General features: G+C 53.1%; 1 protein-coding gene across 8 annotated transcripts; it reads left to right on the top strand.

Moving 5' to 3' along the window:
- Positions 1–1,274: 1,274 nt before the first annotated feature.
- Positions 1,275–25,608, top strand: TJAP1 (tight junction associated protein 1). Of its 8 annotated transcripts, none has more exons than XM_060021765.1 (11): positions 1,275–1,329; positions 1,843–1,934; positions 10,850–10,979; positions 17,719–17,816; positions 18,484–18,606; positions 20,210–20,238; positions 20,980–21,141; positions 21,350–21,416; positions 22,459–22,566; positions 22,643–22,726; positions 23,491–25,608. In XM_060021765.1, exons 5-11 carry the CDS (start codon positions 18,508–18,510, stop codon positions 24,589–24,591), a joined length of 1,650 nt encoding a protein of 549 aa, XP_059877748.1. In that variant the 5' UTR covers positions 1,275–1,329; positions 1,843–1,934; positions 10,850–10,979; positions 17,719–17,816; positions 18,484–18,507; the 3' UTR covers positions 24,592–25,608. The 8 variants fall into 8 exon arrangements, with proteins under 8 accessions (XP_059877748.1, XP_059877745.1, XP_069397224.1 ...); XM_060021762.1 differs by having other exon boundaries at positions 18,481–18,606; XM_060021769.1 differs by having other exon boundaries at positions 1,298–1,329; positions 1,843–1,901; positions 18,481–18,606.

Genomic DNA, 25,608 nt, shown 5'->3' with positions numbered 1-25,608 from the left:
TCTGCTCCCTGAGGACCCTGCTCCAGAGTTCCACCTGGCCCTCATCCTACTCCCTCCCTCCCTTGCTGCGTTTGGCTTCTGTCTTCGTTCTCATTCTTGATATGGCCAAGTTTGGCCTTAGGGACCTGTACCTTCCATTTATACATTTCCCTATTTTACAGTATTTTCAATTTCTTCTCCCCATCACTACATTCCAAAATCCCCCTATCACTTATCTCCATGCCATTTATTCATTCAATAAACATTTATTGAGTACCTACTATACCAGGCATTGCTTTAGATACAGTAATGAATGAGAAAAAGTCCCAGAGCTCTGGAGTTTGCATTATAGTGGGAGATGGTCAACAAACAAACAAAAATATAATATGTCAGATAGTGATAAGTGCTGTGAAAGAAAACGTTAAAGCAGGGTAAGGGAGAGTGATTGGGGATGTTGTTTTAGATAGTTTGGCCAGGGAAGGCTTCTCTGAGGTGGTAACATTTGAGCAGAGACACAATGAGAGGAAATATCTGGAGGAAGCACATCCCAGGCACAGGGAAGAGCAAACCTAAAAGCCCTGAGGCAGGAGTATTCTTAGTGAGTGGCAGAATGCTATGCTATTTATTTCTTAAGTATTTATTGTGTGCCAGGCACCTGCTAGGGAATATGAAGATGTAATCAGATGTAGTTTTTGCCCTGAAGGAGCAGCAGTTTAGTGAGAGACACAACATGTAAATAAATAATTACAGCACAGGTAGCTAAAATGAAGTTATGTGCAAGTGGCTAGAGATACCCAGCAAAAGGAGCACCAAATCCAATCTAGGATATTGGGAAAGGCTTCCTGGAAGAGGTGATAATTTGAGTTGAGGGCTGAAGGAGGAGTAGGAATTCATAATGCAAGGGGAGGAGAGGGCTTGGACGTTTTCAGGCCTAATGGCGAAGAAGCTGGGTCTTAGAGACTTCCATGTGGCAAGTTAAGAAACTGCCTTTTATCCTTTGGGTGATGGGGCACCAGTGCTGCAACTCCCTCACGATATTTTTGTGCTGTTTCCCCTCAGTCTTTTTTGGTTTTGTTTTTTGAATACCAGAATCTTTCCCCACTTTTCTCGCTATCGCCCTGCTCCTGACACCTCCTTCTGCTGCCAGGCCACCAAAGCCTGCTCTTACGAGTTCCCCGTCTTCCCACCTTGTCTGGCGCCCCACTATTCCCCAGTTGGAAGCCACGCCCCCATGACCACGCCCCCGATGACGCACGGCGCCTAGTGCGTGGGGATTCCCGCGGCCGTGACCACTACCCGGCCTGCCCTGCGGCAAGATGGCGGTCTGAAGGGAGTGGGCAGCGGCAGAAAGTTTGTTGTGGGATTGGAGTAGTCGGGCCGGGAGTTTAGACTTGTAGGAGATCATGGGGACACCAACATGGAGTTGGGACGGAGGAAGGACTAGCACCGGGGTTAAGAAGAGGAAATGGAGTGGTGGAAGGTTGGAGGCGGAGAGAAAAAAAGGCGATAGGAATGGAGGGGAGGGGGCCTAGATTCCAGTGGTAGCCCTGGGGCAGGGGATCCGAGGCGGGGCAACCAGAAGTAGGTACGCAGCCCCGGAGAAGCAGAGTCACGAACTGGAGCGGAACATCTTAGCGGAGAGTAAAAAGCCTGGAGTGTGGGGCGGAGGCCCGACCGTACCAGGCCGGTGGGAGCGGAAAGGGGTCTTTTCCGTGGAGGAGGAGAGTAGGGAAAGGGGGAAGAGAGACTTAAGGATGTTGGGCAGGTTTGGTAAAGAGGGAACTAAAGCCAATCTAATGACCATCTTCTAGACTTAGATCAGCCTTTTCACAGTTCTTATAGCAGCATCTGCCCCAATTTCAGCTGAAGACTCAGGGGCCCCAGGGACTGGAAGAAATCACAATACTTGGAAAGAAGAAGAGGTAGCGACTTGCCCCAGCTCAACCCCAGAGCGGGTAAGGTGGCCTCCGGTGACAGGCTGGCATGCTCCCTGGGAGCGGAGCAGGATGCATGGGCTACGAGTGATGCTGAAAATTATTTAATCTGAGAAGGGCACTCTTCTATAGAGGCTGCCCTTTGCCTCTGGTCCCTAAGTTAATGTTCTCCTTAGATCTCACGCTGATTTTTGAGAGTTGGGTGTAGAATTGAGCCGTGTATGCCTTCACCTGTGCAGGCGAACGTGGGCAAGAGCATAGAGATCAGGCTGAAAGTATTTGAACACATCCCTGTCACAAGCAGTGCATTCATGCTCACTGTATTTTCTTTGATCTCCCCATCACATCTTCAGTTTGGTATCCTGCCGGAAGTGGAGACTTGTGGGTGTCAGATGGTGGGGAGTCATAAGAAAACAAATTTCTGGTGGTGTTCGCTAACCATTTAGGTACCTGCTGTCACCAGTTCCTGAATTCACTCTTGCAGCATGTCTGTCTCTTTTGATCGTTTCTTTTGGTAAGAAGGGCTTGTTAGTGTTCTTTGGGGGTGTGGATTTGGTGGGTAGGTGGGGTCAGAGAAGGGCGGGAGGCAGGTTGGGATTAGGGAGGAGAAACCCAGGTCAGTTTATGGTAAGAGGTCAAGCTGACTGGGGTAAAGCTCTGCGAACATTTTTCACATGATTCTGTCCCTGAGACACCTGATTTTGGAGAGCTGCTTTACAACCTGGACCAGTGTGGTGATGGAAGGAAAGGATTGTAAAACTTGCCCCTTTCTCCTCTGGTAGTTTTCTTCTCTTCCTTTATATTCTTCCCATCAAACCACATTTAAAAAAAATCAGTTTCATTAGCAAAACTAAGCATGGCTTGAGAGATAGTGGACTTGGGGTTGGAGAAAAGAGAAGGGGTCGGGAGCTACAGAGTGCTGTGAGTATGGTCCTCACTTCCTTTGATGCCCTGTGGTTATGCCCAAGCCAGAGTTGGGAGCATGCTTCTTACTGGAGCCTGTTTCAGGGCCAGCATCTGCTCCATGATTGGACTGGCAAGTCTGGTTTGATCTAGGACTCCGTACTAACCATCTCCTGCTCCCCACTTTCACCCCATCCCTGCCTGCAAAAGGCTTACTCCAGGCAGACCAATCTGAATCACTGTCACTAGACTAGCTTCAGTGCCTTCAAGTATCTGAAGAACTGGTGTTATTTAGCTGTGACTTCATTTCTAGAAGGTTGAGAAACTTCTCTTTCTGCGAACAATTTGTGGATGTCCATAGGAAATAGCGATCAGCAAGGACAGTGTGGTGAGCGCACATAGAGATTAAGAGCACTGACTCTGGAGCCAGATAGCCTATTCATATCTGCACTTTGCCATATGTAGCCCTGTGACCTTTAGAAATTGCCCAGCTCACTATGCCTCAGCTTTCTTATCAATCAAATGGGGATGGTAAGATTACCTATCTCATAGGGTTGTGTGAGGGTCAAATAAGTCAGTATATTAGTGTATTTAGAACAGTGCCTGACACGCAATATGTATTTGTTGTTATTATACTAGTCAGATCTCAGCACTAATTTCTGCCTCATGATTGAACTTGGTGTCTCTCTGTGGAGGACCTGTACTGGTTTGAGCTGCTATCCTGATGTTAAGGAGAAGAGGTACAGCTTTTGGATAGTATAGATTTTGTGTGTAGTGAGAATATCCTCGTTAAGCTATTTAAAGTGATGTTTAAATGCCAGTGATTTCCTGTTTGAAGCTGTGAGGCTGCAGAATTATCTAATTTGCAGTTGAGTGATAATAATAATAATAGTGCTTATTGAGCACATTCTTTGTGCTTGGCACTATTGTAAGTGCCTTACCTGTATGAAGTAATTTAATACTGTTAGTATCCCCATCTTACAGATGAGTAAATAGAGGTGCAGAGTGGTTTAGTAATTTGCTCAAGGTCACCTAGCTAGTAAGTGGCAGAGCTGGGATTTGAACCCAGGCAATCTGGCTTCAGCAGTTGAGCCTTTTTTTTTGCATCTGGTATGAAATTAACTTTTAAATATGCCTACTGGCAATGTGTATCTCGTTTGCTTGTAATGATGGTTAGATGTATACCCATATTGTAGTAAAATATTTTTTGTTTGTTTAAAAAATGTTTTAGGAGCTGAGCTCTTCATCTCAGCTCTCTCCTTCCTCTCAGAGATAATAACTGATGCAGGGATTGGTGAGGGAGCGCCCTGTGTCATGTTAGCTAAATCTGGACTCTCTCTTTGTGATTCAACTTGGTGACTGTGCTTTGGAAAACCTTGGGCTGGGTTGGGTGAGCAGACTGTTACATTGGGATCCATTCTTAGCATGCATTAAAGGTGTGGGTGTGGGTGTTAGTTAATGTAGATGTAAATATAAGGCTCAATCTGACTATGATTACTGACATGAGCAGTTGAAGTAGCCATAGTGTTAAACTCATAGACGGTCTGGATGCATCTTTCTTTTAAAAATAAAAAGTAGCAAACTACACAGGGGGGAAAATGTGGCATTTTAGACAGCTCCCTCCGTCTAACATGAGAGGAAAATGGAAAGTAAATGTGCTTCTGCTGAAGCTTATGTTGTTGAGGAAGGCCCTGTTGCCGACCCCAGTCTCTTTCCTTTTAACAGGCAGGAGACCCGTGTGCAGCCTTGGGGCAGAGGTGTACCCAAGGGTTGATTGACTGGCTTTCCTTTGCCCTGTATTTATGACTTACTCTTCCCCTCCTTCTGAGTCATGTCCTGTCTATTTAACACACCCTCGGGGTCCATCTTTTTCTTCAGTAAATGACTCTCCATTCTGCCATCAGGGTAGGCACGCGCCTGGTGTCGGGGGCTCAGGACTTGCCCTGGGAATTCTGCCGCAGCCCTGTGATGAGCTTTTCTGTCTGTTGTGGCATGTGTGATTTTGAGAGTTAGCATCTGTGAGTCTCTGCTCCCCTCCTCCATCAATAGAGGAGCCACGTATCTCAGGATAATGTGCTTTATCTTGACTCGTGCTTCGGTCAGCATGCTGAAACGTGTTATCTCCATAGAGTACACCTTTGTGTTTTGGTAGAAGTCCTCAGACTTTCTAGATTCAGGTCACATTTTAGCAAATGATTGAACTTCAGGGTGAAGCCTGATAGATTTTGAGCCGATTCTCTCCCTTTAGCATTTTCTTTTTGTTGTTGTCTAAATCAGTTTCTTCTCATAACACCCCATATTCATGTATTATCTTTGAATCGAATCCCTTCACCTCCTCACCACCATATTTTGAGTGCCGAGGACCTGTGGGTAAACTGGGCCTTCATTTCTTCACCTGGATTCAGCCTCTTAACAGCTCTCTAAATTTATCTCATTCTCTGTAGCTTCTGGGCCTTTGCACAAGCTGGTCGTGCTGTCTGGAATGCAGACATTCCAGACTCCCTTTACCTTCCTTATTGCTCTTGTGGTCTCAGTTTAAATGTCACTTCCTTTGGGATCCCACTGCCCTTTACTGTCCTTCTGTGCTTACTTCTATTTTGGCACTTAGGCTGCATTGTAATTGCCTGTTTACTTGTCTGACTCTCACAAGACTCTAAGTGCCTTGAGAACAGATACTGTCTTACTATTGTATTCTAGCATTTAGGATAGTGCAGGGCACATAAGAGGTGCTTTATAATGCTGTGGTGCATACAGATGAATGAAATGTGGGCAGTCTCTCCCTACTCTACCCTACTGCTCTAAAAATTATTTTCCTAGGAAAAAAACCAATGTCTCTGCGGCTTCCCTGGTGGCGCAGTGGTTGAGAGTCCGCCTGCCGATGCAGGGGACGCGGGTTCGTGCCCCGGTCCGGGAAGATCCCACATGCCGCGGAGCAGCTGGGCCCGTGAGCCATGGCCGCTGAGCCTGCGCATCCGGAGCCTGTGCTCTGCAACGGGAGAGGCCACAACAGTGAGAGGCCCGCGTACTGCAAAAAAAAAAAAAAAAAAAACCCACAACAAAAAACCAATGTCTCTTCCCTTAGAAAGGCCATGGTTTCTCCCTTGTTTGGGATAAAGTGCACACTCTTTAACGTGGTATGCAAAAAGCACTCTGGCCCAAATTAAATTCAACCCTCTGGCCTGAGTTGCTGTCACTCTGCTTCATTTGTCCTGTATTTCCTTGCTCCTGAGTTTCCTACTGCTCCTGAACCTTTTCTAGACATCCGCTTACTTTTTTCTTCTTGCTTGTGCACTTCACTCTCCATAATGCTCACCTCTGTCTCTGAAGCTCTGCTCATCCCCTGAGACCCAGCTTCTCTGTCTCCTCCGATGAGAAGACTTCCCTGCTTTCCTTTCTTCCTCTTGGTCCCCACAGCACTTTGAACCTCGGTCCTGGCACTTACCGTGTTGTGTGGTGAGTCCTCTGTTTACCTGTCTGTCTCTTTCACTGAGCTGACCCTGTAGAGGAGGCACCCTCCCTGATCATGGGGTGGGGGTGGGGAGATAGGGGAGACTGGGAGGGTGGGGGTGAGGAGAGTTGGAAGTGGGGTGAGCAATGTGGTAGATAGAGTCTGATTTTGGAGCTGGGTTTTAATCCCGACTCTGCCCCTTACCAGCTGTGCGACTTTGGGCAAGTTGCTTAACCAGTAGGATCACTGGTCTTGTCCCCTATAAAGTGAAGGTGACATTACCTTTTTTGCAAGAGTATTGAACATTAGAGATAATGAGTACACAGCCTGTAGCAAGGTGCCTGGCATATGAAGGATACTCAGTAAATATTTGTTAAATGAATGAATCCCACTTTGGAAAACTCAGTGGATAAGAAAAGGCTTTGTTTTTATTCAAGGTAGAGTAAGCCTTTTGATTTTTGCCAGGTAGCCAGGAACATTTCTGAGATGGGAGTAAAATTGAGAGAGTCTCCTTTTTTGTGATGAAGCAACAAAAGAGGTGAGATTGGGTACAGCATCAGTGTGCAAAATAAGATTGTTGAGCCTTCTCCCCATCTGTTATGTTGAAACAGCTCCTTTGATGGACTGTGACATGCATGCGAGATTGATGATGACCTTGGTGGGTACAGGTGGGGGCGGGTAGGTGGTGGATTTGTAAGATGGTACAGAAAAACCCGAACGAACTTTTTGGTCAATCCAATAGTTAAGGCTGGGGATGACTGGATGGCATGTTTGATGATCCATATTCCCCGGTGTTTTGTAGACTGAAAAATGTTGGGTGAAGCTGATGGAACACATCTAGGCATTGAGGAAGCCAGACTTCTTGTCCCAGTTTTCTTACGGCTTCGATGATCTTCTTGTGCCACAGAACAGGCTTAACTCAGGTGCTCCCCAGAAATGGGGTGAAAGCTAAGGGTCGCTGTCCATTCTTTGCCTTTTTGTTTTTGGTGTCGTTGATGGGAGTAGTTCTTCGGGCACCAGTTCTGAACAAACACCAAAGGAATTTGTTTCCAGAAGTCTAGACCTCTTAATTGTATAATGCCAGGTGGTGCTCCAGTGTGAGTTTACAATCAGAGGAAGATTTGTCTGGGTTCTCGGGAGGGCAACCTTTTTGTCTGGTCCTTAAACCCCTGCCCCAGCCAGGTGCCTCTCCTCTTTGCTCTGAGAGCACTCATCACACTATGATGCAGGGGGGCAGTTAACCTGTCTCTCCCCATCTAGGGGCAAGATCTTTCTTTGAAGCTTCTTAGGGGCAAGGTCATTTATTGAAGGCTGAGCGTTTAGTTAGACTGTACATAGTAGGTGCTGAGCAGCTCTGGTTCCTGTGTGACCCAACCCAGTCCTTCCTCAGACTAAAGCAGATAAGATCTATCTGGCAAAGCTTTTTGAACCCTCAGGAAGGAAGGTCCTGCATAAACAAACGGTGATAGTATTAACAATCGCATTACTAATTATTTTCCAGGGTTGAGTTAATGTGGTTAAATGATCTTCCAGGTGCTTGGCTTCAGCTGTCTCCCTTCTCAGCCTTATGTTCTAATCACACATCCCTAAGCCAGCAGGAAGGAGTTAAAAGAGGAATCGAAGTACACACAGGTGTATTTTCTTGCTTAATTAGCATCTTCTAAAAGGTTTTTGGTTGCTGGCATCCTCTTTGTTATTCATTAAGCTCCTTTTAGTGCCCACTGTAACCTGCTTGCTTTTCTGTTGTATCACTGGTCCTGTTTTGGTGGGCTCAATGCTCACAACCAGGACTTACTACAGCCTTGTTAGTGCCTAGATGAACTAAAAGGATGAAACCAGCAGGCAGAAGTGGATTGAAGGAGTTTTCCCCGGGCTCTACTCCTCATCCCTCGGTGTGGGGTGCATACTGCAATGTGGCATATCTTCCTGATGGCATCTTGGCAGGAGTAATAAGCTGCATTGTATGTTAAGCAGATTTGAGAGGAGATTGGGTGAGCCAGCTGGACTGGATTGTGTTGTGTGCTTTTAGACTTCAGAGGGACTGAGTCCATGAGTAGAAGAGTGAGAACTTTGCTTGGTCTATCTCGTAAGTGCCAACTGTCTACTAGGTGACATTTGGAATCTATAAAGGACATGGCCTCCTATTTGTGAAGAGCTTCTGTGCTCTCACAGTAAACTGTGGCAGGGATCTCCCTGAGGGTAGGGACTGCTTTTTGGGAAGTCAGCCTAGACCGAGAGCCCTGTGCTTCCACTCAGCCAACCAGAGAGATAGAACTCTGTGCTTATCGCCTTGGGTACTGAGCAGTGGCCTCTTTGCACCTTCCCAGGTAAGCCAAGTGGGGAATTCAATCTCAGAAGTCTTTGAGGGTCTTTAATTAGGGCAGAATTGTAGTCGCTTTCCTGTGGCTCCCTGGAGAAGACAGCTTTCCAGGCTTTGCACTGGAATTGGATATGGAGGGTTCTGTCCCAGTGTGTCTGTGGCCTTGGGCAGGTCACTTGTCCTCTCTGTCGCTTCAAAATGGGAGAACTCCACTTGTTCCGTGGGCCTCACTAGGCTATAAGGATCAAAGGAAATATAATGGAAGGGACAGCACTTCCAGAATGGTAAAGCACAGTACAGATGAAGGGATTTTGTCCGTTTGTTGAGGAGCTGTATGTTTTCATCATAAACATAATGTATGTCCTCGTTTAAAATACCAACCATACAGAAAAGTATACAAAATTAAAAGTAAAGTAAAAAGACCTTTCCTTTCTTCCCCCACTGCTCCTGTCTAAGCCTTTTCCCAAAGATAGGGAACTACTGTTAACCGTTTATCATGTATCTTTCTAATCATTTTTGTGTCCTTCCAGACATTCCCCATCGTGTATCGCCTGTAAAATAAACAAAACTCGATAGTAATACATACTGTTCTTCAGCTTGCTCTGCCCTCCTAACAGTTAACCCCCAGGGGGTGAGGGTGGGAGTGAGTCCCTCCCTGTTGGAGCCTTTGAGGAGCCTGGTTGCAGCCTCCTGCCCAGCCTGGTGCGTTCCTGGGGGCTGGCTCCTTGGGAGGATGGACCAACTTTCCTGGAGGCTCTTGCCACAGCGGGCACCCTGCTTATCTCTGAGGGATTGTCTTTTATTCTGGGATGAGATTTTCTGGCAGGAGTGCCCTTGAGTGGGAACCAGGATGGGTGCAAGCGTGATGCGGGCATCAACACTCTCGCCTCACGTGTTTCTCTCCTTCACTCCTCTTTCATCTTTGGCTGGGAAGGGAGTAGAATTACCTGATTTCTCAACCCCTGTTTTAGTGCAGAGAGAGTCTCCTCTAGTTCCTGAAACCTTGGATTAGCCAGGTCACTTGCTGCTCTACCTTTCAAAAGCAAACCAGACCCAGCTGGTGTTTATTTATTTATTTGTGTGTGTGTGTGGTGAGGATTCGGAAGGTAGCCTGCCCATGGCCATGCTTCCTTGCCAGTCCAGCGAAGAGGTCAGAGCCCACAGGAAGAGTTGTCATCTTCTCTGCTAGATGGTTATCTCACCCTTCATGGCCTTTTGACCTCTGGGGCTGTCAGAGCGATGCGGGGAGCCCAGTGAGGAGGCAGTTGGGAAGCCTGTCGGAGGCTTCTCCTGCCTGTGTTTATTGTTGGCCTGGGCTTGGGAGAAGGCCAGGCCCATATGTGGGGCCAGGGTGGTCTCTGTTCTCCCCTTCCTTCCCCGAGTCATCTCATCATCTGCAGGCCTTTCAGACAGAAGGGCTTTCCTGTCCTGCTGACCCAGGGGTCACATCTTGGGTGGGGATCTCTGGGACTCCACTGCTGTGGCACATTTGCCTTGAGATCTCAAAGCCGGGGTGTGTCGCTTCCCCTAGGTGGTTCTGGAGGCTTTCAGGAAAGAGTGTTCCTTGGGCTAGCTGTGTGGGAACGCTAGCCTTTCTGGGCATTGCTCATTCTGAGGGGGTGAGGTAGTCCCTCTCGGGGTCTGGGGAGCCTGGCTGTAGCATAGCCCTTATCCTTGCTCTTTGGGTTCCTCTGGCGCCAGCTCACTGGGAAGCATCATTCCCTGGCCCTTTCAGAAACTGAAAGGTGGCAGTGTGTCACCCGTTCCTTTGACTGGCTCAGCTGGCTGGGGTGCACACTGCCCCATTGTACTGGGCTTTCCATGCAGCTCTTGTTGCAGCCTCCGGTCCCTGGGCCAGTTCTCTCCCAGCCCCTTTCCTTGGAGCCCGTGGGAGGTGGTGGGGTGAACTCTGCTGGCACAGGCCTGGGCTAGGTGGCAGCTGCAGCTGTGGGTGGCTTTGTTCTTACAAGCAGCTTTCAGGGCTCTAGTGCAGCCTGGCAGCAATGTTCCGGGAATAGGTGAGACAGGGGAGCTTCCCCTTGGTAGCAGTGCCCCGTTCCAAAACGGCAGTCCTCTCTTTCTGTTGACCATCCCTGGGGTCATGAGCTGGGCTCACTGCTATACTTTCAGGAGGCATGCTTTCTAGAGTGGAGAAAGCCCCTGAGGGTCTGGTGGTAAGTCTGGGGGAGTGTCCCTGTCAGGAGAGTGCAGTGTGTACCCTCAGGCATCCTGCAGCTTGGCAATCCTTCTGCTCTCTCTTTGCAGCTCCGGAGTTGGGCTGCTCACAAACCAAGCTGTCTGTTTGTATGGAGTGCCTGGAGGGCGTCTGCCATGAGTCTGTCGCTAACCGTGCTAACCAGGAGAGCTGGCTGGTTGGGGAGAAGACACTAACCCTGTGAGTCTGACCTGGGCCAGCTGAGGGTGCCGCCAGCCATGCCTCTCTTCTCCCTTCCTCCCCCGGCCTGTGCCTTCTCTCCTTTGCTTACATCATGCCATCTCCTCTGCTCGCTTGTCCTTACTACTGAGTTCCCTCCATTTTCCCAGTCTCCTTGCTGTGGGTGGGGCTGTGCATGGGCACCTGCCCATCTGCTGCTGGACTCTGCCCCTCCTTCTCCCTTTAGTTAGTACCATGGCTATCAGTTCTCCCTTAAAACAGAATGGTTAGCATTTCTGTTTAATCTGCTTTTAGCACCGTGGAGTTTGAGAACATCCCTCAGTTACCATACTGTTGGTTTCACGCCTCAGAGACAGATGGAACGAGAGTAGGAAGGGAATTTTCTGCTAGACCGGATAGTTTCCTCCCTTTATCAACAGGGGAAGATGGTGGGGATTCCCTGGTGGTTCAGTGGTTAGGACTCGGCGCTTTCCCTGCCGTGGCCTGGGTTTATTCCCTGGTCCGGGGACTAAGATCCTACAAGGCCTGCGGCGGGGCCAAAAAAAAAAAAAAGAGGGGAAGATGCTGTCGCCATTATTCTCATCCCAGGGTACGAATTGAATTTAGGATCAATTGCAGGTTCTTCTTGGGGGTGGGGAAGTTGAGAAAAACCTTGGCCTGGCTGTGGGAAATTGCCTGGGCAGAAGAGTGAAACTACTTAAACTGAAAGCTGGAGCCCAGAACCAGAGATGTAGCTCCCATTGGTGACCGTGGCTCTGGGAGGTGGAGTGGGTGGAGTTAGTCCGCCCACCGCCTTCCACGTCTGGAGCTTCACGGGGACTTTAACCTAAAAGAGCTGGGGAGGGCGGCTCAGCCAGAGGGGGAAGGACCTGGCTTTGGACTCCACAGTGGGCCTAGGAGAGGCCTTGGCCTCAGCTTGCCATGGAGAAGCCCCCGAGAAGCTCCCACCTCCCTCCAGGCTTGGAAAGGAGAAGGGGGTTCCAGAGGTAGCAGGAAGGCCGATTGCTCGGGGCTCCCTGGTGTTCTGCACGGGTAACTCTGTAGACAGACACCGTCTCCAGCCTCTGGAGGCAGTGCAGGGTGGGGTGGGCTGGATGGGGGAACTTGAGACCTGGAGGTCCTCTAAGTGGATTCTGTTTCCCTTGAGCCAGGAGGGAGATGGCAGGGAGCTGCCTGTGACCATGAGGTGTAAGTGTGTAAATGAGAGAGGGGGTAGGTGCTGCGTGGATGTGTAGGGACCCTGAGTAGGGAGGGAGCAAGCTGGAGGGCTTTATGGCTTGGCTGTGACCAGGAGAGCAGAAGGAGCGTGGAGTGGAGGGCTGATTCAGGGCCACCCTCGCTTTGCGCTTCCTTAGGAGAGGGCATGGGGACTAAGGTCAAGTGCTGCTTATGATCCTGGGGATTTTTTGGCCCTCCCTTTGGGTGGGGGTTGGTTTGCTTGGATCATCATCATCAGTAGTCTTCAGCCCCTTTGTTCCTGTCAAGTGTTTGCTTGAATGAGAGGCCAGGTGGATAGACTTGAGGTATTTGCTCAGGTGGGGATCCAGGTGAGCTCTCACAGGTCACCAGCACTAGTTCTGAGGCCTCAGGATGACTTTGGGGCACAATAATTCCCACCCATTCTGGCTTTTAAAAACCTGTCAGTCTGTTCTGCTTAGAGCGGGCGGGCGGGGGGGCCAGGTCAGGGCCGCAGGCAGCATGCCCCAAGAGGGTGAAGTTGAACTTGCCCTGAGGGGTGACAGGCCTGCCTGGGGGAGGGGCAGCAGGGCTGGTCTGGGCACAGACTGGCATCTTCCAGCCTTGTCATCAGCCCAGAGCAGAGCCTGCCTGGGCCCCACCTGTGCTCTGCTGGCTGCTTGCCTGCCACGCGCCCAGCATCGCTGAGGGCTTTGCTTAGGTATCTCAGGAACAGCTGTGCCGGAAACTGGGGGCCTGGTGTGGGGAAGGCTGAACCCAGCCTGCTTTGGTCGGATCGGCTCACTGTGCGGCTGTTCACTGACAGTCGAGGTGGAGAGGAGCCATACTGACTGGGAGGGGGGGCGGTCCTTGTGGGCAATCTCAGGGGCCCCTGCTGGTTATAGGGCTGGCCCTTGTAGGGTGGTGGTTTGTGTTTCTTGGGCCTCAGCTGGAGGCAGAGCCTGGATTTCAGAGGCTTGAGAAGCAGCTAGATACGTACGGCAGGAGTATGTCCTGCCCTGAGAGGTGCAACTTCCTCCAGGCCTGTAGTGTTCAGAGACTACATCAGGGCTCACAGCTGAGGACGATTTCCGCAGGGGAGGCGCTAGTCCCTGTGATCAGATGTTCCTGTTTAGCGGTTGATTAGGGGCTTCAGGAAGGGCCCATATTTGTTTTTATTATTTATTTATATCCTGCTGTGTTAAGGTACCATACAGCACAGCTGGAGTATTCAGAAAAGGGGCCGTTTTCCTTTCATTTTAAAAGCAGCAGTGATTGCTAACGTCCATTTGACTTTCTTTGGGTGAATTACGAAAGAAGAGCTTTAATGGTTTTTGTGGTGAGGTGTGTGCCTTCCCTGATGCAGAAGGTTGGGTTCATTGGCCCCTTGAGGTCCTTCACTTGCTTGATTCAGTGACGGCTGGGAGCAGAGAGACATTAGTAAGTTCAGAAATGGTCTGAGCCCAGAGGAACTGTTGGGACCCTAATTTCTTGAAGAGAGTGTGGGTGATGTGGGGAGCTGGGGAAGCAGGCGGTGTCTCTGGGCAGGCAGCTGAACTGGGCCGGTGGACAGGGTAGTGCAGAGCTTGGGAGCTAGAGGAGACCTCCAGTGGGGGAGGGCAGAGTTTGAAAAGCCAAAGAGCCAGACCTATTTTGGATTCAATCCTGTCTCCCTCTGCTGGGCCAGTGTTGAGGGGGTAGCCTCTGAGCCCTGAGCAGGGAGAAAGCTGGATGCTGGGACCTCCCTTCCTCTCCTGCACTGGTGACTTTGCCCTTGGGCAGACCCACAGAAAGGATGGCAGAGGGAAGTAACAGGGCATCCTTGGCTCTTGGAATTGAACCTTTTGCTGTTGCCTCTGTGGGTGTTTGCAGGGAATGGGAGAGAGGATAGTGGTTTGGAGATAATCTGAATTCTGAAGAGGTTTCTCCTTATCCTACTCCGCCTCCAGCAGCGTCCCTGACCTCGATGGAGGCCCCAGGTCACATACCCACACTCTCCGTATCCACGAAGGGGAGTGGGTAGGAGTCCCATCTCCTGGTTTGAGAGAGATGCTTGGCAGATGTTTTGTCCTTTGATTAAAGGACACTGCTCAGCCAGCTCCTGGCACACATTGCTCCTTGTATCTGTCTCTGATACATGCTCTGCTCAGCTGTTCAGTGGGTTCACAGTGCAGGTTCCCTGTGCGTGCCGAGTCCCATTTCTAATGAAAGTAGACTTTGTTCTCTGGAGGTAGCTAATCATGCCCCGTGGGCTGTAATCAGAGAGAAGGTATTTCATGCAGGGCAGGCGGTAACAGGCGGCCTGAGCTGACTGGCAGATTGCAACATGACAATTACGAAGCTATCAACACCCCCCACGCCTCCGCCCCAGCAGATAGGGGGTTGAGTCTGTCCTCTGAACTGATTCTGAGTAACTGAAGAATGAATACTATGCAGGAGAGGAAGGAGGAGGAGGAGTTAGGTGGGGTGGGGGCAGTGAGGAGAGCTGCTTTCCTTTCTCACCTCACCTCCACGAGATGGGAGGGTTTACTGCTGCTCTGGGTGTCTTCCTCAGTCGTGCCTGCAGGTCCAGCCCGAGGAGCTGCAGACCAGACTGGGTCAGCCAGGGGTTTTAACTTAGGCTTCAGCCTTTCTCCCAGAGCACAGCTGTTCTTGTAGTACAAACCCAGCATGTGATCTGGTACCCCACATCCTGAGTCATCTGCGTCCAATTCCTTGAAGCTCAGGTAGTTTGTGGTGAGGGATGGGAGTGGGATTCTTCCCTGTCAATTTCTAGAACTTCTAGAAGACTCTTTTCTCGGAGGTGCCCTGGAGCCAGCTCAGCATCCAGAGGCCAAGAGGACCCAAAAGGCCTTGTTTGCTCCTTGTGGCGCATGGCACATTCTGAGTTGTCCAGCTTTCCCTGGGGGCCTCTTCTTCTTGACATGGCATTGGGAGTCCTCCTTGGGCTGCAGCACTCCAAAGCAACCTGGGAATCTTGAGGTGAAGGAGATCTGGCCAGTGGAGGCTGCATCTAGTAGCTGGGTCTTCCTGGAGGGACCACTCTGCTGCCTTCCAGCTCATCTTTCCTCTTCTCCCAGCTTGTGGACCTGCTGTTCAGCTGCTTCTTACTTTGTTCTGCAGTGCACCTGGCATTGCTCTCACTCCTGGGTCTGACCTTCCCTGCAGTGCTTCCAGTCAGGGACAACAGCCTGCCAGGCACATCGAGTCCCTGTTCAGTACTGGAATTGTGGTCCCCTATGGGCTGGATCTGGGGTGCTTAGCAGATCTCAGGAGTTGGAGCCAGGGCCCCAACAAGCACTGGAATTTATGGACATGGGGCAGGGGGCGGCACGGACTTTTCCTCATGGACTTGTGTTGGGGTCACTGCAGGCTCCCTGGTCGACTGTCTCGCTAGTGGGCATTGTCTTCTGCTTCCCCAGTTGGGAGTCGTTTCCCTCCCTGTGACTCTGACACATACGAAAAGAGTATTCTCTGGCTGGGAGAGAGAACCTCCCATCACCACTATCATTCATCCCATAGTCCGAGCCTGCACTTACGATCCATCTCACTGCCAGCCACATCCACACTGTCTGTCCCCTCAGCAAGCCAGATTATCTTGCCGTGAAAGCCTGGGAATATGTGCTGTGGGGCCGTGAGGTCAAGATGAGGCAGGATGAGCTTGTAGGACATGTGATGGTTAGAGCTGGGCCAGTAGGGTATGGAGTGAGACCGCTCTCTCCTCACAGGTAGAATGACCAGTTACCTGGGCCTGTCAGTGTCCTCCCTGCCCACCCACCGCCCACACAGGTGTCCCAGTACCTAGAGGACAGTGTGGGCATTGGCAGGAATAGGGAAGACAAGAAGCTGAGAATAGAGGGGGTATATATAAAGGGGCCTGCAAGGAGAAAGGGCTACTGAGCTGAGTGGGGAGCAGGTGGGGAAGGGAGGAGGGACCTGACTTCTCCGCAGAGAAGGGGAGAAGGCAGAAGCCAGCTCTGGATTTCCCGGGAGCTCTTGGCTACCTGTATCTCTTACTCCTGCAGCTCTGGCTCTTTCTTCTTTTGTAACTCATATACACCCCCACGCTGAGACCCCCTGACGATCAGAACCCAGGTGCCCAGGCTGGCTTGGGACTTTTTGGGCCTTTCCCCTGGGCTGGAGGAGCTCCCACCCAGGGTCCCACCGGAAGGGTAGCCCTGGGGAACCTGTAGGGGTGATTACACCTCAGGAATGTGCTGTCCCTTCAGGCCTGCCCGGATTCCTGCGCGTGGAGTCAGCCCGACACGGCCTGCTGCAAGTGCCCTGTGGGGACCCACTCTGCCTCACTATCAAAGGGCTGGGGTGGCGGCTCGTGCCTGCTGCCAAGCCCCACAACCCCACACCAGAGGCCAGGCTGCCCAGACAGAGGAGGGAGGCCACTCCTGCTTCCCGCCCTCCCCGCCCCCTCACGGTGCTTCCTGCCTCAGGCCCTGTTGGAATATGACAGGAGTCGTGGCCAGGGCATGTCCCAGCAGCAGGAACACACGCTTTAGCCCGCAAGGCTTCCCTCAGCCCCAGCTCTGGTGAGGTGGATGGCGGCCACGAGATTGTTTATGCCCAGAAGGCCACCTGAGGTTACTGCCTCCATTGGTCCCTGTGGTGGCTGCTGCCCCCATGCTGCAGCCCAGCTCATTACAGGTGGGGGAGAGGTCAGAACCCCAAGAACCTGGAGGGGACCTCAGAGGTCACTCAGTCCAGCCACCTCTGTGCAGATGACAGATTTATCCAGTGAGGAAAGGACTTACCCAGGGCCACACTGTGTGTCAGACACACCACTGAGCCCAGTGGAAGCCAGGCGTCTCAGCTCCCCAGACTGGGGCTTTCTACACAGGGTTTTGCAGCCTAGGCACTATTGACATTTTGTGCTGATAATTCTTTGTCGTGGGAGGCTGTATTGTGCCTTATAGGATGTTTAGGAGCACCCCTGGCCTCTACCCACTAGATGCCAGTACCACCCACCCCTGGTGTGACAACCAAAAATGTCTTCAGATGTTTGCCAGATATCAGGGGTCGGGGGAGGAGGGGGCGGGGGAGACCAAAATCACCTCGGTCGAGAACCATCATTGCGCTAAAATGCTCCTTTTTCTGCTTTTCTCCTGGACCTACCCCTCCTCATCACACAGTCTGTTCGCCACCATTGTTCAAAGAACTAGGTGTTTGGGCTCCTTCTGGAAACATTGCCAGGAGCTTTTTCCCCCAGCATCTTCTTGAGCCTCTATTAGGCTTTTTCCTGGTGTTCTCTTCTGCAACCCTTGTCCCCCAAATCTCTTAGCTGTTTCTAGACTCTGAGAGGCCCGGGAGATGAACAGGACAGATGTGAGGTAGGATAGGGACAAGACAGGACCAGACCTATCCCGGAATCAGGCATGTGATAAGCTGAGACCATGAACACACACACAGACACACATGTGTCTCCTCTGGGCCTGGACAGAGCTTTCATGGGGAGCCCAGTGCTTCCACTCTTGTCCAGCTCTCCCTGGCGGGTACTGACAGACAGGTGGCTGACACCTGGTTTCCACTTTCTTCCCTTCTCTGGTTTCAGGAGCTATTGGCTAGAGGAAGTGGCGGGGCTGTGGGATGCGGAGAGCCGAGGGCTGACTCCTGGACAGCGGAACAGAGAGAGCTGCTGACAGACGGACGGTATGTTCCTGCTGAGGCCTGCACCCCCCACTGGGTTCCCTCCTGGGGAGGCTGGCAGGTGAGGCGGCAGCAGGCAGCCCTTCTTGGTGGGGGCTGGTGAAAAGAGTGGTGGAGGCCAGAGAGGCTTGACCTTGAAGGCCCTTAAGCTTGGTGACCCCCTGGAGGAGCTCAGGTTGGGAACGCATCTCAAACCCTTACTTTCTGGTTACGATTTTTTTTAAAGCTAACATTTATCGAACATTTCCTGAGTGCCAGCTACCGTTGTTAGTGCTTTACATAATCGTTAAAACAACCCTGTGAAATTGGTGGCATTCTCAACCCAGTTTAGAGTTGAGGAAACTGGTGCTTGGAGAGCAGCTTTTTCTCTGAGGCTGCTTTCCGAGCCCACAGGGGCGAGGGGTGGGCTGCTCCTCGGGCCCAATCCATACTCCCTGCACCCAGTCCCTGGACCCTGGCTTCCTCTCATCTGTTCCCCCTGGACCCGGGCCCCCATCCAGCACGCCCCTGACCCATGGGCACTGACACACCAGAGTCCAGCCCTTCGAATGACCCCAGCAGCAGCCCAGGCCTGTCTGCCTGCCTGGTGGCTCCTACATGTCCTCTTTTTTCCTCAGTTCAGAGGCCTCTTGCCACATCTCTGAGCCTCCTTCCTTGTTCCCCTCAGCAGGTTGAGGAGCTCTCACCTCCCAGAATGACCAGTGCAGCCCCTGCTAAGAAACCCTACCGGAAGGCACCACCTGAGCATCGGGAGCTGCGGCTGGAAGTTCCTGGCTCCCAGCTCGAGCAGGAGGTCAGCAAGAGTGGTGCCCCTGCCCTGGCTGGCAGATGCAGGCCCCTGAGGCGGGGTTCTGGCTGTCCTGAGGGCACATCTGGTCCCAGCAGTTGGGGTGAGGGTGTGGCATTCCTGGTACACACTTGGGCTCTCAGTTGCAGCCGTGCTGGTGGCAGCCATGTAGACTCATAGGGGACAGCTGTGACACACGTCCATGTGTCCAGGACATGTAGCTCAGCAGAAGTGATCCCATGCAGTATTGTTTTTCGTGCAAGAGGCAGCCCACCCGATAGAGGGGTGCTAACCTGCCCGGAGGCCAGGACTCTGGTCCTCCACTGCAGCCCCTCTGGGGGCCATTAGGAAGCAGTGCTCCAGCGACTTCCCCAAGACTAGCTGTTCTTTGCTGTCCCTGAAAGTCAGGCCCTCCTCCAGCTTTCCTTTTTCTGGCTGACACTTATCAAATACGTGCTCCCTGCTCGGAACTGCATTAGATTCTTAGGAGGGCTTCTTCAGGCAACTGCAAAGCATTCTGCAGGTCGGTTTTCCTCCCTCGTTCAGCTTACTGCAGGAGGAAACGAGTGCTGCAGTTTATTCATCTTGCTTCCATGTCTCTATCCTGTTGCAGTGCGTGAAACACATTTAAAGAACTTGAGAGATGGCCAGCACGTGCCGAGCATCAGGCATACCATGGCCCACTCTGGTCACATTCACGGCAGAAATGCCACCCATGACTTGCCCATTTTTAGTTCAGGAAACATTAAATTAAAAGGCCAGATATTGTGCTAGGTGCCACCCACTGGGCATTCCCCTGGTTTTGTAGATGAGGCCACTAGGGTTCAGCAAGATTAACATAACCAGGGTATGGTACAACAGGATCAATCCAGGTGTCAGTGGCTCCCAAGTCCATGGTCTGGGCCACCCACCTCGTTGTCCTGCCTGTGATTGGCATCCTGAGGCAGTCAGGCCAATCAGATGCTGCTTGACGTTTCCCTCCTGTCATAGCACGGGTCTGCTCTGCTTTGTGCTTGGCGGAGCTCTGGCTCGTGACCAACGTGGAGGCTTGAGGAGGATGCGGCAGGAGGGTGAAAGCAGAGGACGCTTTACTTGTCTCAGTCAGGTTTAGCCCAGAGGCTCTCCTTCCCCCACGTGCTTGTGCTTCCCAAGCCTCTGTGAGGGCCTGATTCTGCCCTGGGGGCCAGAAGGGCTTTGGCAGAGCTCAGAACCCTACTCTAGCTCGCCTGGCTTCATCACTTCTCTGGAAAGTCTTGGCTGTGCCTGCAGGGCCCACTAGGAGCCCAGTGAACAGCTGAGAGGCTCTCTTTAGCCATGGGAGAGGTAGCATGGGTACCAGGGCTCATTTGCAGTTGGCTCTAGTATTAAGAGGGGTTGGAGCTAGTATGGATAAGGGTGAGGGTTGGAATCTGGTTGGCATGGGAGAGAGTAGGCTGGTCCAGGTGTTACTGGATTGCCTCTATCTGTGGGGCCCCGCAGCCCGCTTCTGCTGTGAGTGTCTCTGGGCTTCAGACATGGCCATTTCCAGGGCTATTTGGAGGGGGTGGGGAACAAGCAGGAGGCCAGTGGTCCAGAGCTGAGCCTCAAGCTTCTGTTCTTTTGTGCCCAGGAGCCCCTGACTGACACGGAGAGGATGAAGTGAGTATCTGCTGCCCGAGAGCCTGCCCTGCCTCAACTCTGCCCCTCTTAGCTGCAGGCGAGGCTGTTGTTTCATTTGGGCTTTTCCTTGGATTAGGTAGAGGTAAAGGTTGGGGTGGGGTGTTTTAGGGACTCTGGGAGGAGGCTTGAAGTTTGGGATATTCCTTCTGGAAAAAGAGGTTTATTCCATGGGCTCCAAGAGGACCTGGCATCAAGGAGGTGGATGGCTCTGAGAGGCCTGCTCTTGCCAAAGCTCCCTTCCCCAGCTCCTGGCCCTCCTGTGCCAGCTGCCTCCCCGCAGCCCTTTCTGTCAGCTACATGAGGCCTCTGCAGAGGAGGGCAGCACTGGGCTGGGTTTCTAAAAGATGAATAATGGAGCAGCCTGATTGTGCAGTGGGGAAACTGGAGCTGGTGGCTTGCTGGCCAGCTGGCTTGGGCTGTAACCAGAGACAGACTGGGAACTGTAGCCCCTGCAATTCTGTCTTCTCGTTCTTCTGCAGTGAGGGGGGCAGACTGTCCTCTCCCATCCCCTCTGCCCCTCCCAGCCAAGCTGTGATCTCAGGGCCAGCAGGCCTATGGGATACGCTGCCCCAGACTCAGGCTGAATCTCAAGGAGTCCCCTGCCCACAGCTACCTGTTCTCACGTCACCCCTACTCCTTCCTTCCTGAATCCATCCTGGAACTCTAGGGTGGCCCTTCTATCTCTGATGTCCCTCTGCCCTTGACCCCTCACCCTACCAGGCTTTTGCAGCAGGAGAATGAGGAGCTTCGCCGGCGCCTGGCCTCGGCCACCAGGCGCACTGAGGCCCTGGAGCGCGAGCTGGAGATTGGGCAGGACTGCCTGGAGCTGGAGCTGGGCCAGAGCCGTGAGGAGCTGGACAAATTTAAGGACAAGTTCCGCAGGTGTGGGAACGAGGGGCCGGGAAACACATGCACGCATCTCCCTGTTCATAGGAGGGAGCCCGGAGAGGCTTCAGAGATCATCTGATTCTGATGCGAAAACTGAAGTTCTGGGAGGGGCACTTGCCCAAGATCCCTTATGAAGGAGGGGATGAGCAGGGTCTGAAGAACAGGATCTTGATCCAGGGGTCTGCCTTGTGTCCCTCTACAGGCTGCAGCACAGTTACACAGCTTCCCAGAGGACCAACCAGGAGCTAGAGGACAAGCTGCATACGCTGGTAATCTGTCCAGGAGGGCAGCTTGGCTGGCGCTGTGCTCACAGGATAGCAGGGGCTGGGACTTGCCAGGGGACTGCCATCCTGCCCTGGGCTCGGGGAGGGGGTGGGCCGTAGTGGGGAGGGGCCCGCAGTGTGCTGTGAGAGTCAGGACTGTCTTAATGCTCACACTGTTTCTCTTCTCTCCTCGTCTTCCCTCATGCTGCCACCGTTGCTGCCGCACTCTCCTCTCAGGCCTCTCTTAGCCACAGCTGGATTTTTGCAGTTGCGTCTGAGTTTGTGTGTTTTCTCCCTTGCCCTCGCCTCCTCCTCAGCTGAGATCTGGGATTGCTGGGGCCCGGCCATTGCCCTCTGGCCACTCCTTTCCTCTTCCTCATGTGAGGCCTGTTCAGGAGTCAGTGCCTCCCTCCTGGGGGACAGCTGGGGAGCCTGTTCTTGGCTTGGGCAGAGTTACTGATTGATGTCACCACTGAATGCTCACAGCTTCTTGGCTGCAGTGGGCAGCAAGCCCTGGCCATTTGCGGGAAGCGGGCCTGTGGACCCAGTCCATGAGCTGAAGATCAGAAGACTGCTTCTGAGCCTGCAGCTCCCTCCCTCTCAACTAGATAATCTCACAGGCACCCCCAGCCGCCACGCAGCCCCACTCCCCACCTCCTCCCGCTTCCCAACCTGATCCTGGAAACAGCCACAGGCAGCATCGGCTTCAGCCCCTGGGTTTGCATAGTTCTTGCCTCTCAGGTACCAGCTGCCTCGCCTGGTGTGTAGAGCCCCTTGAGTGCCCTCCAGGGCCGGGCAGCTCTTAGACTGCTCTGTCCCGGCCTGGGCAGCTGTCAGTCATGCTCAGAGAGCCCCCTCCCCACAGCCAGCCTGGACTACAGGAGAGGTGTCTGGTCTCCTTCTGTCTGTCCATCGTCTGTCTCTGTGTGCCTTGGCTGCCCTAGCACCTGTGGCTTCCTGTGTCTCTGGGCCGGGAAGAGGGGGGAGGGGAGGGGAGAAAGGGCTGGCTGGGGTGTGGGCTGGGTTCACTGTGAGTCTTGTGCCTCAGATCAAGAAGGCTGAGATGGACAGGAAGACACTGGACTGGGAGATCGTGGAGCTGACCAACAAGCTGCTGGACGCCAGGAACACCATCAACAAGCTGGAGGAGCTCAATGTACGGTCACCTCGGGGGCCTCCCTGCCCTGCTCCCCTGGGCTATGCCGGGCTCTGAACTGCGTCTGTGTCCACAGGAGCGGTACCGGCTGGACTGCAACCTGGCTGTGCAGCTCCTGAAGTGCAACAAGTCTCACTTCCGTAACCACAAGTTCGCTGATGTGAGTGGGGTACTCTCCCTGCCAATGCCCGTCTGCCCTTGTTAGGATGCCTCCAACTCCAGTTTCTACACCTCTCTCTGTCCTCTCCTCATACCTTCAGCTCCCTGCTTTCTGCTTTGCCTTCTCCTCGCCTCCCTGTGTCCTCTGAAGCCAGTCAGCTCAGCCGCTGGTTGGTGTCCTGCATGCTGTCAAGGGCCCGTCACTAGGGGCAGAGTGGGGACTGGCCCTGTTGGTATTTCTGGAACAGAGACAGGGAGAGAGGATCTCAATTTCCGGATCCCATGCAGGAAGGAGGGGGTTGCCAGAGGTATGGGCCATAAGAATAATTGAGAGGGGCCCTTGCTCCAAGGGGCAAACCCTAGACCCCAGCGCTCAGGCTCAAGGTTGATGGGGCCTACAGAAGGAGTGGAGGTATTTCTAAGGCTTCTGGTCAATACTGATTCTCAAGCTTGTGTCTGGTTTGGGCAGAATCTACCACTGAGATGGGGAAGTTAGACGTTTGAGAGCATGTGGGCCTTAGCACCAGTTCTGGGTTCAGATCCTGGCTGTGTTAATCAAAAGCTTCAACTTATTTTATCACTACCGAGCCTCAATTTATCTGCGAAATGAGGATATACCTTTGTGTGCTGCGGAACAGGTGATAGCAAAGTGCCCAGCACACGGGGGACCTTATATGTGGCAGCCGTCATATTTGCCCTGAAGCAAGCTGTCTTAGGCTGGGCTCATTCACGTCTCTCTTTCCTTCTCTCGCTCCTTTACCCCAGCTGCCCTGTGAGCTACAGGACATGGTTCGGAAACATCTGCACACTGGTCAGGAGGCTACCAGCCCGGGGCCTGCCCCCAGCCTGGCCCCAGGGGCTGTGGTGCCCACCTCGGTCATTGCCCGCGTGTTGGAGAAGCCGGAGTCTCTTCTGCTCAATTCGGCCCAGTCAGGCAGCGCCGGGCACCCCCTGGCTGAGGATGTCTTTGTGCACGTGGATATGAGTGGGAGTGACCCAGGTGACCCAGCCAGCTGCCCAGCTCCGGGAAGCCCCGTCCCCCAACCCAATGGGGAGTGCTGCTCTCTGGGCACCGTGGGGGGCTCCCCAGAGGAGGAGATGTCCCTGCCGGCCTTTGAGAAGCTGAGTCCCTACCCCACCCCGTCTCCACCCCACCCGCTGTATCCTGGCCGCAAGGTGATAGAATTCTCTGAGGATAAGGTGCGGATTCCCCGCAACAGCCCCCTGCCCAACTGCACTTACGCCACCCGCCAGGCCATCTCCCTGAGCCTGGTGGAGGAGGGCAGTGAGCGAGCCCGCCCCAGCCCAGTGCCCAGCAGCCCTGCCTCGGCCCAGGCCTCCCCGCAGCACCAGCCCAGCCCCGCCCCCCCGGGGCTCAGTGCCCCAGCCAGCTCCGCCAGCTCCGAGGAGGACCTGCTGGCCAGCTGGCAGCGGGCATTTGTGGACCGCACTCCGCCCCCAGCCGCTGTGACCCAGCGCACAGCCTTTGGACGTGATGCGCTCCCTGAACTGCAGCGCCACTTTGCTTTTGGTCCCGCTGGCGGAGATGAGGAGGTGCAGGCACCTTCTTCCCCACCCGGTGAAAGTGGGCTTTTGCTGCCAACAGAAGCTGACCCTGGCTTTCCCAGAGAGGAGGAAGAGGAACAGCTGAACCTGCCCATCAGCCCCGAGGAAGAGCGCCAGAGCCTGCTGCCCAGTGATGGTGGCACAGAGGAGGGGCCTGGCACTCCTCGCACTGAGGGCAGGGCCTGGGCACTCCCCAGCTCCAGCCGCCCCCAGCGCAGCCCCAAGAGGATGGGGGTGCACCACCTGCACCGCAAGGACAGCCTGACCCAGGCCCAGGAGCAGGGCAACCTGCTCAACTAGGGCCCTGCTTGCCTTCCTGCCACTGCTGCACGGGGACTGCAAAGGTGCCCCAACCCTCGCAGCTCAGGGTCCCCACCTAGCCCAAGCCCTTGGCCTCTGCTCCCTGTGCAGATAGGGTCAGGCTACACCAGGCCTTTCGCTGCACTGACTGTAACTGGTACCAGCTTGCCTCATGGTTTTTCCCTCCTGGAATATTTATTCTCCAAAGGTAACATGCAGCTGGGGCTCATGACCTTTCTTCCAGTCAGCCCAAATTGGTCTGTTCTGGGGAGCTGAGGGGGTTATTACATCAGTGTTTATCCTCCATCCTCCCTTCATATCCTCCAGTTTTCTATTTTTATCTGGCAGGGGTTGGGGGGAGGAGGGTCATTGGGATTATTAACCTCTAATTTCAGTTTTCACCTGTTGCCCTCTCCCCCCAAATCCTCTGCACGAGCTGTTGCCTTCAAGGGTCTGGCACAGCAGGCCCTCGGGGGGATGATAGAGAGGACTGACTCAGGGCTCCCCTCAGCTGTTTCCTTCCTCCCTCTGGAAGGGAGTAGAGGGTGGGATTCAGGGCCCTCCAGCTGGGTTCTAGGTGAATCCTGGTCCCACTCCCAACCTTGGCTCTAGACTGTTAACTCCCAGCTTTGGGAAATTTTCACATCAATAACTATTTTAAAATTAAATAAAACTATTTTACCGGTATGGCCTAATTTGTCTATTAATGACCTTCCTTCTGCCCTTATTCTCCCCATTCTTGAGTATTCCCAGTCCTAATCACGTCCTAGTCTTTTTGCTGCTGACTGACCCCTACCACTGTTCTGCCTGGGGCTTCCCTGGGCACAGAGCATCAGGTGGAGGGAGAGGGTGTACCTCAAGTAACCCTGGCAGGGCCCCTGAGTCTCTCCTTGAGGTAGGGTCCAGCCCAGCTCGGGGGGGCTCTTTACCTCAGTTACGATCCTTACAGGGCCTGTGTAAGGTGTCACCCCAGAACCCCAGGTCCTGTAAGTCAGAGACCTGAGCCACACCTGTTTG

Source organism: Delphinus delphis, chromosome 10 (genome assembly GCF_949987515.2).
Source record: "Delphinus delphis chromosome 10, mDelDel1.2, whole genome shotgun sequence".
Classification (NCBI taxonomy): domain Eukaryota; kingdom Metazoa; phylum Chordata; class Mammalia; order Artiodactyla; family Delphinidae; genus Delphinus; species Delphinus delphis.
The sequence above is the reverse complement of the archived record's forward strand: the minus strand, read 5'-3'. Positions and strand labels throughout refer to the sequence as shown.

Excerpts from the sequence above, each read along its gene's own strand:
- TJAP1 (XM_069541123.1), top strand. The coding sequence starts at position 18,508 with ATGACCAGTGCAGCCCCTGCTAAGAAACCCTACCGGAAGGCACCACCT. Across the intron at positions 21,417-22,458 it reads AGGACAAGCTGCATACGCTG|ATCAAGAAGGCTGAGATGGA; the intron begins GTAATCTGTCCA and ends CTTGTGCCTCAG. Across the intron at positions 22,567-22,642 it reads ACAAGCTGGAGGAGCTCAAT|GAGCGGTACCGGCTGGACTG; the intron begins GTACGGTCACCT and ends CTGTGTCCACAG.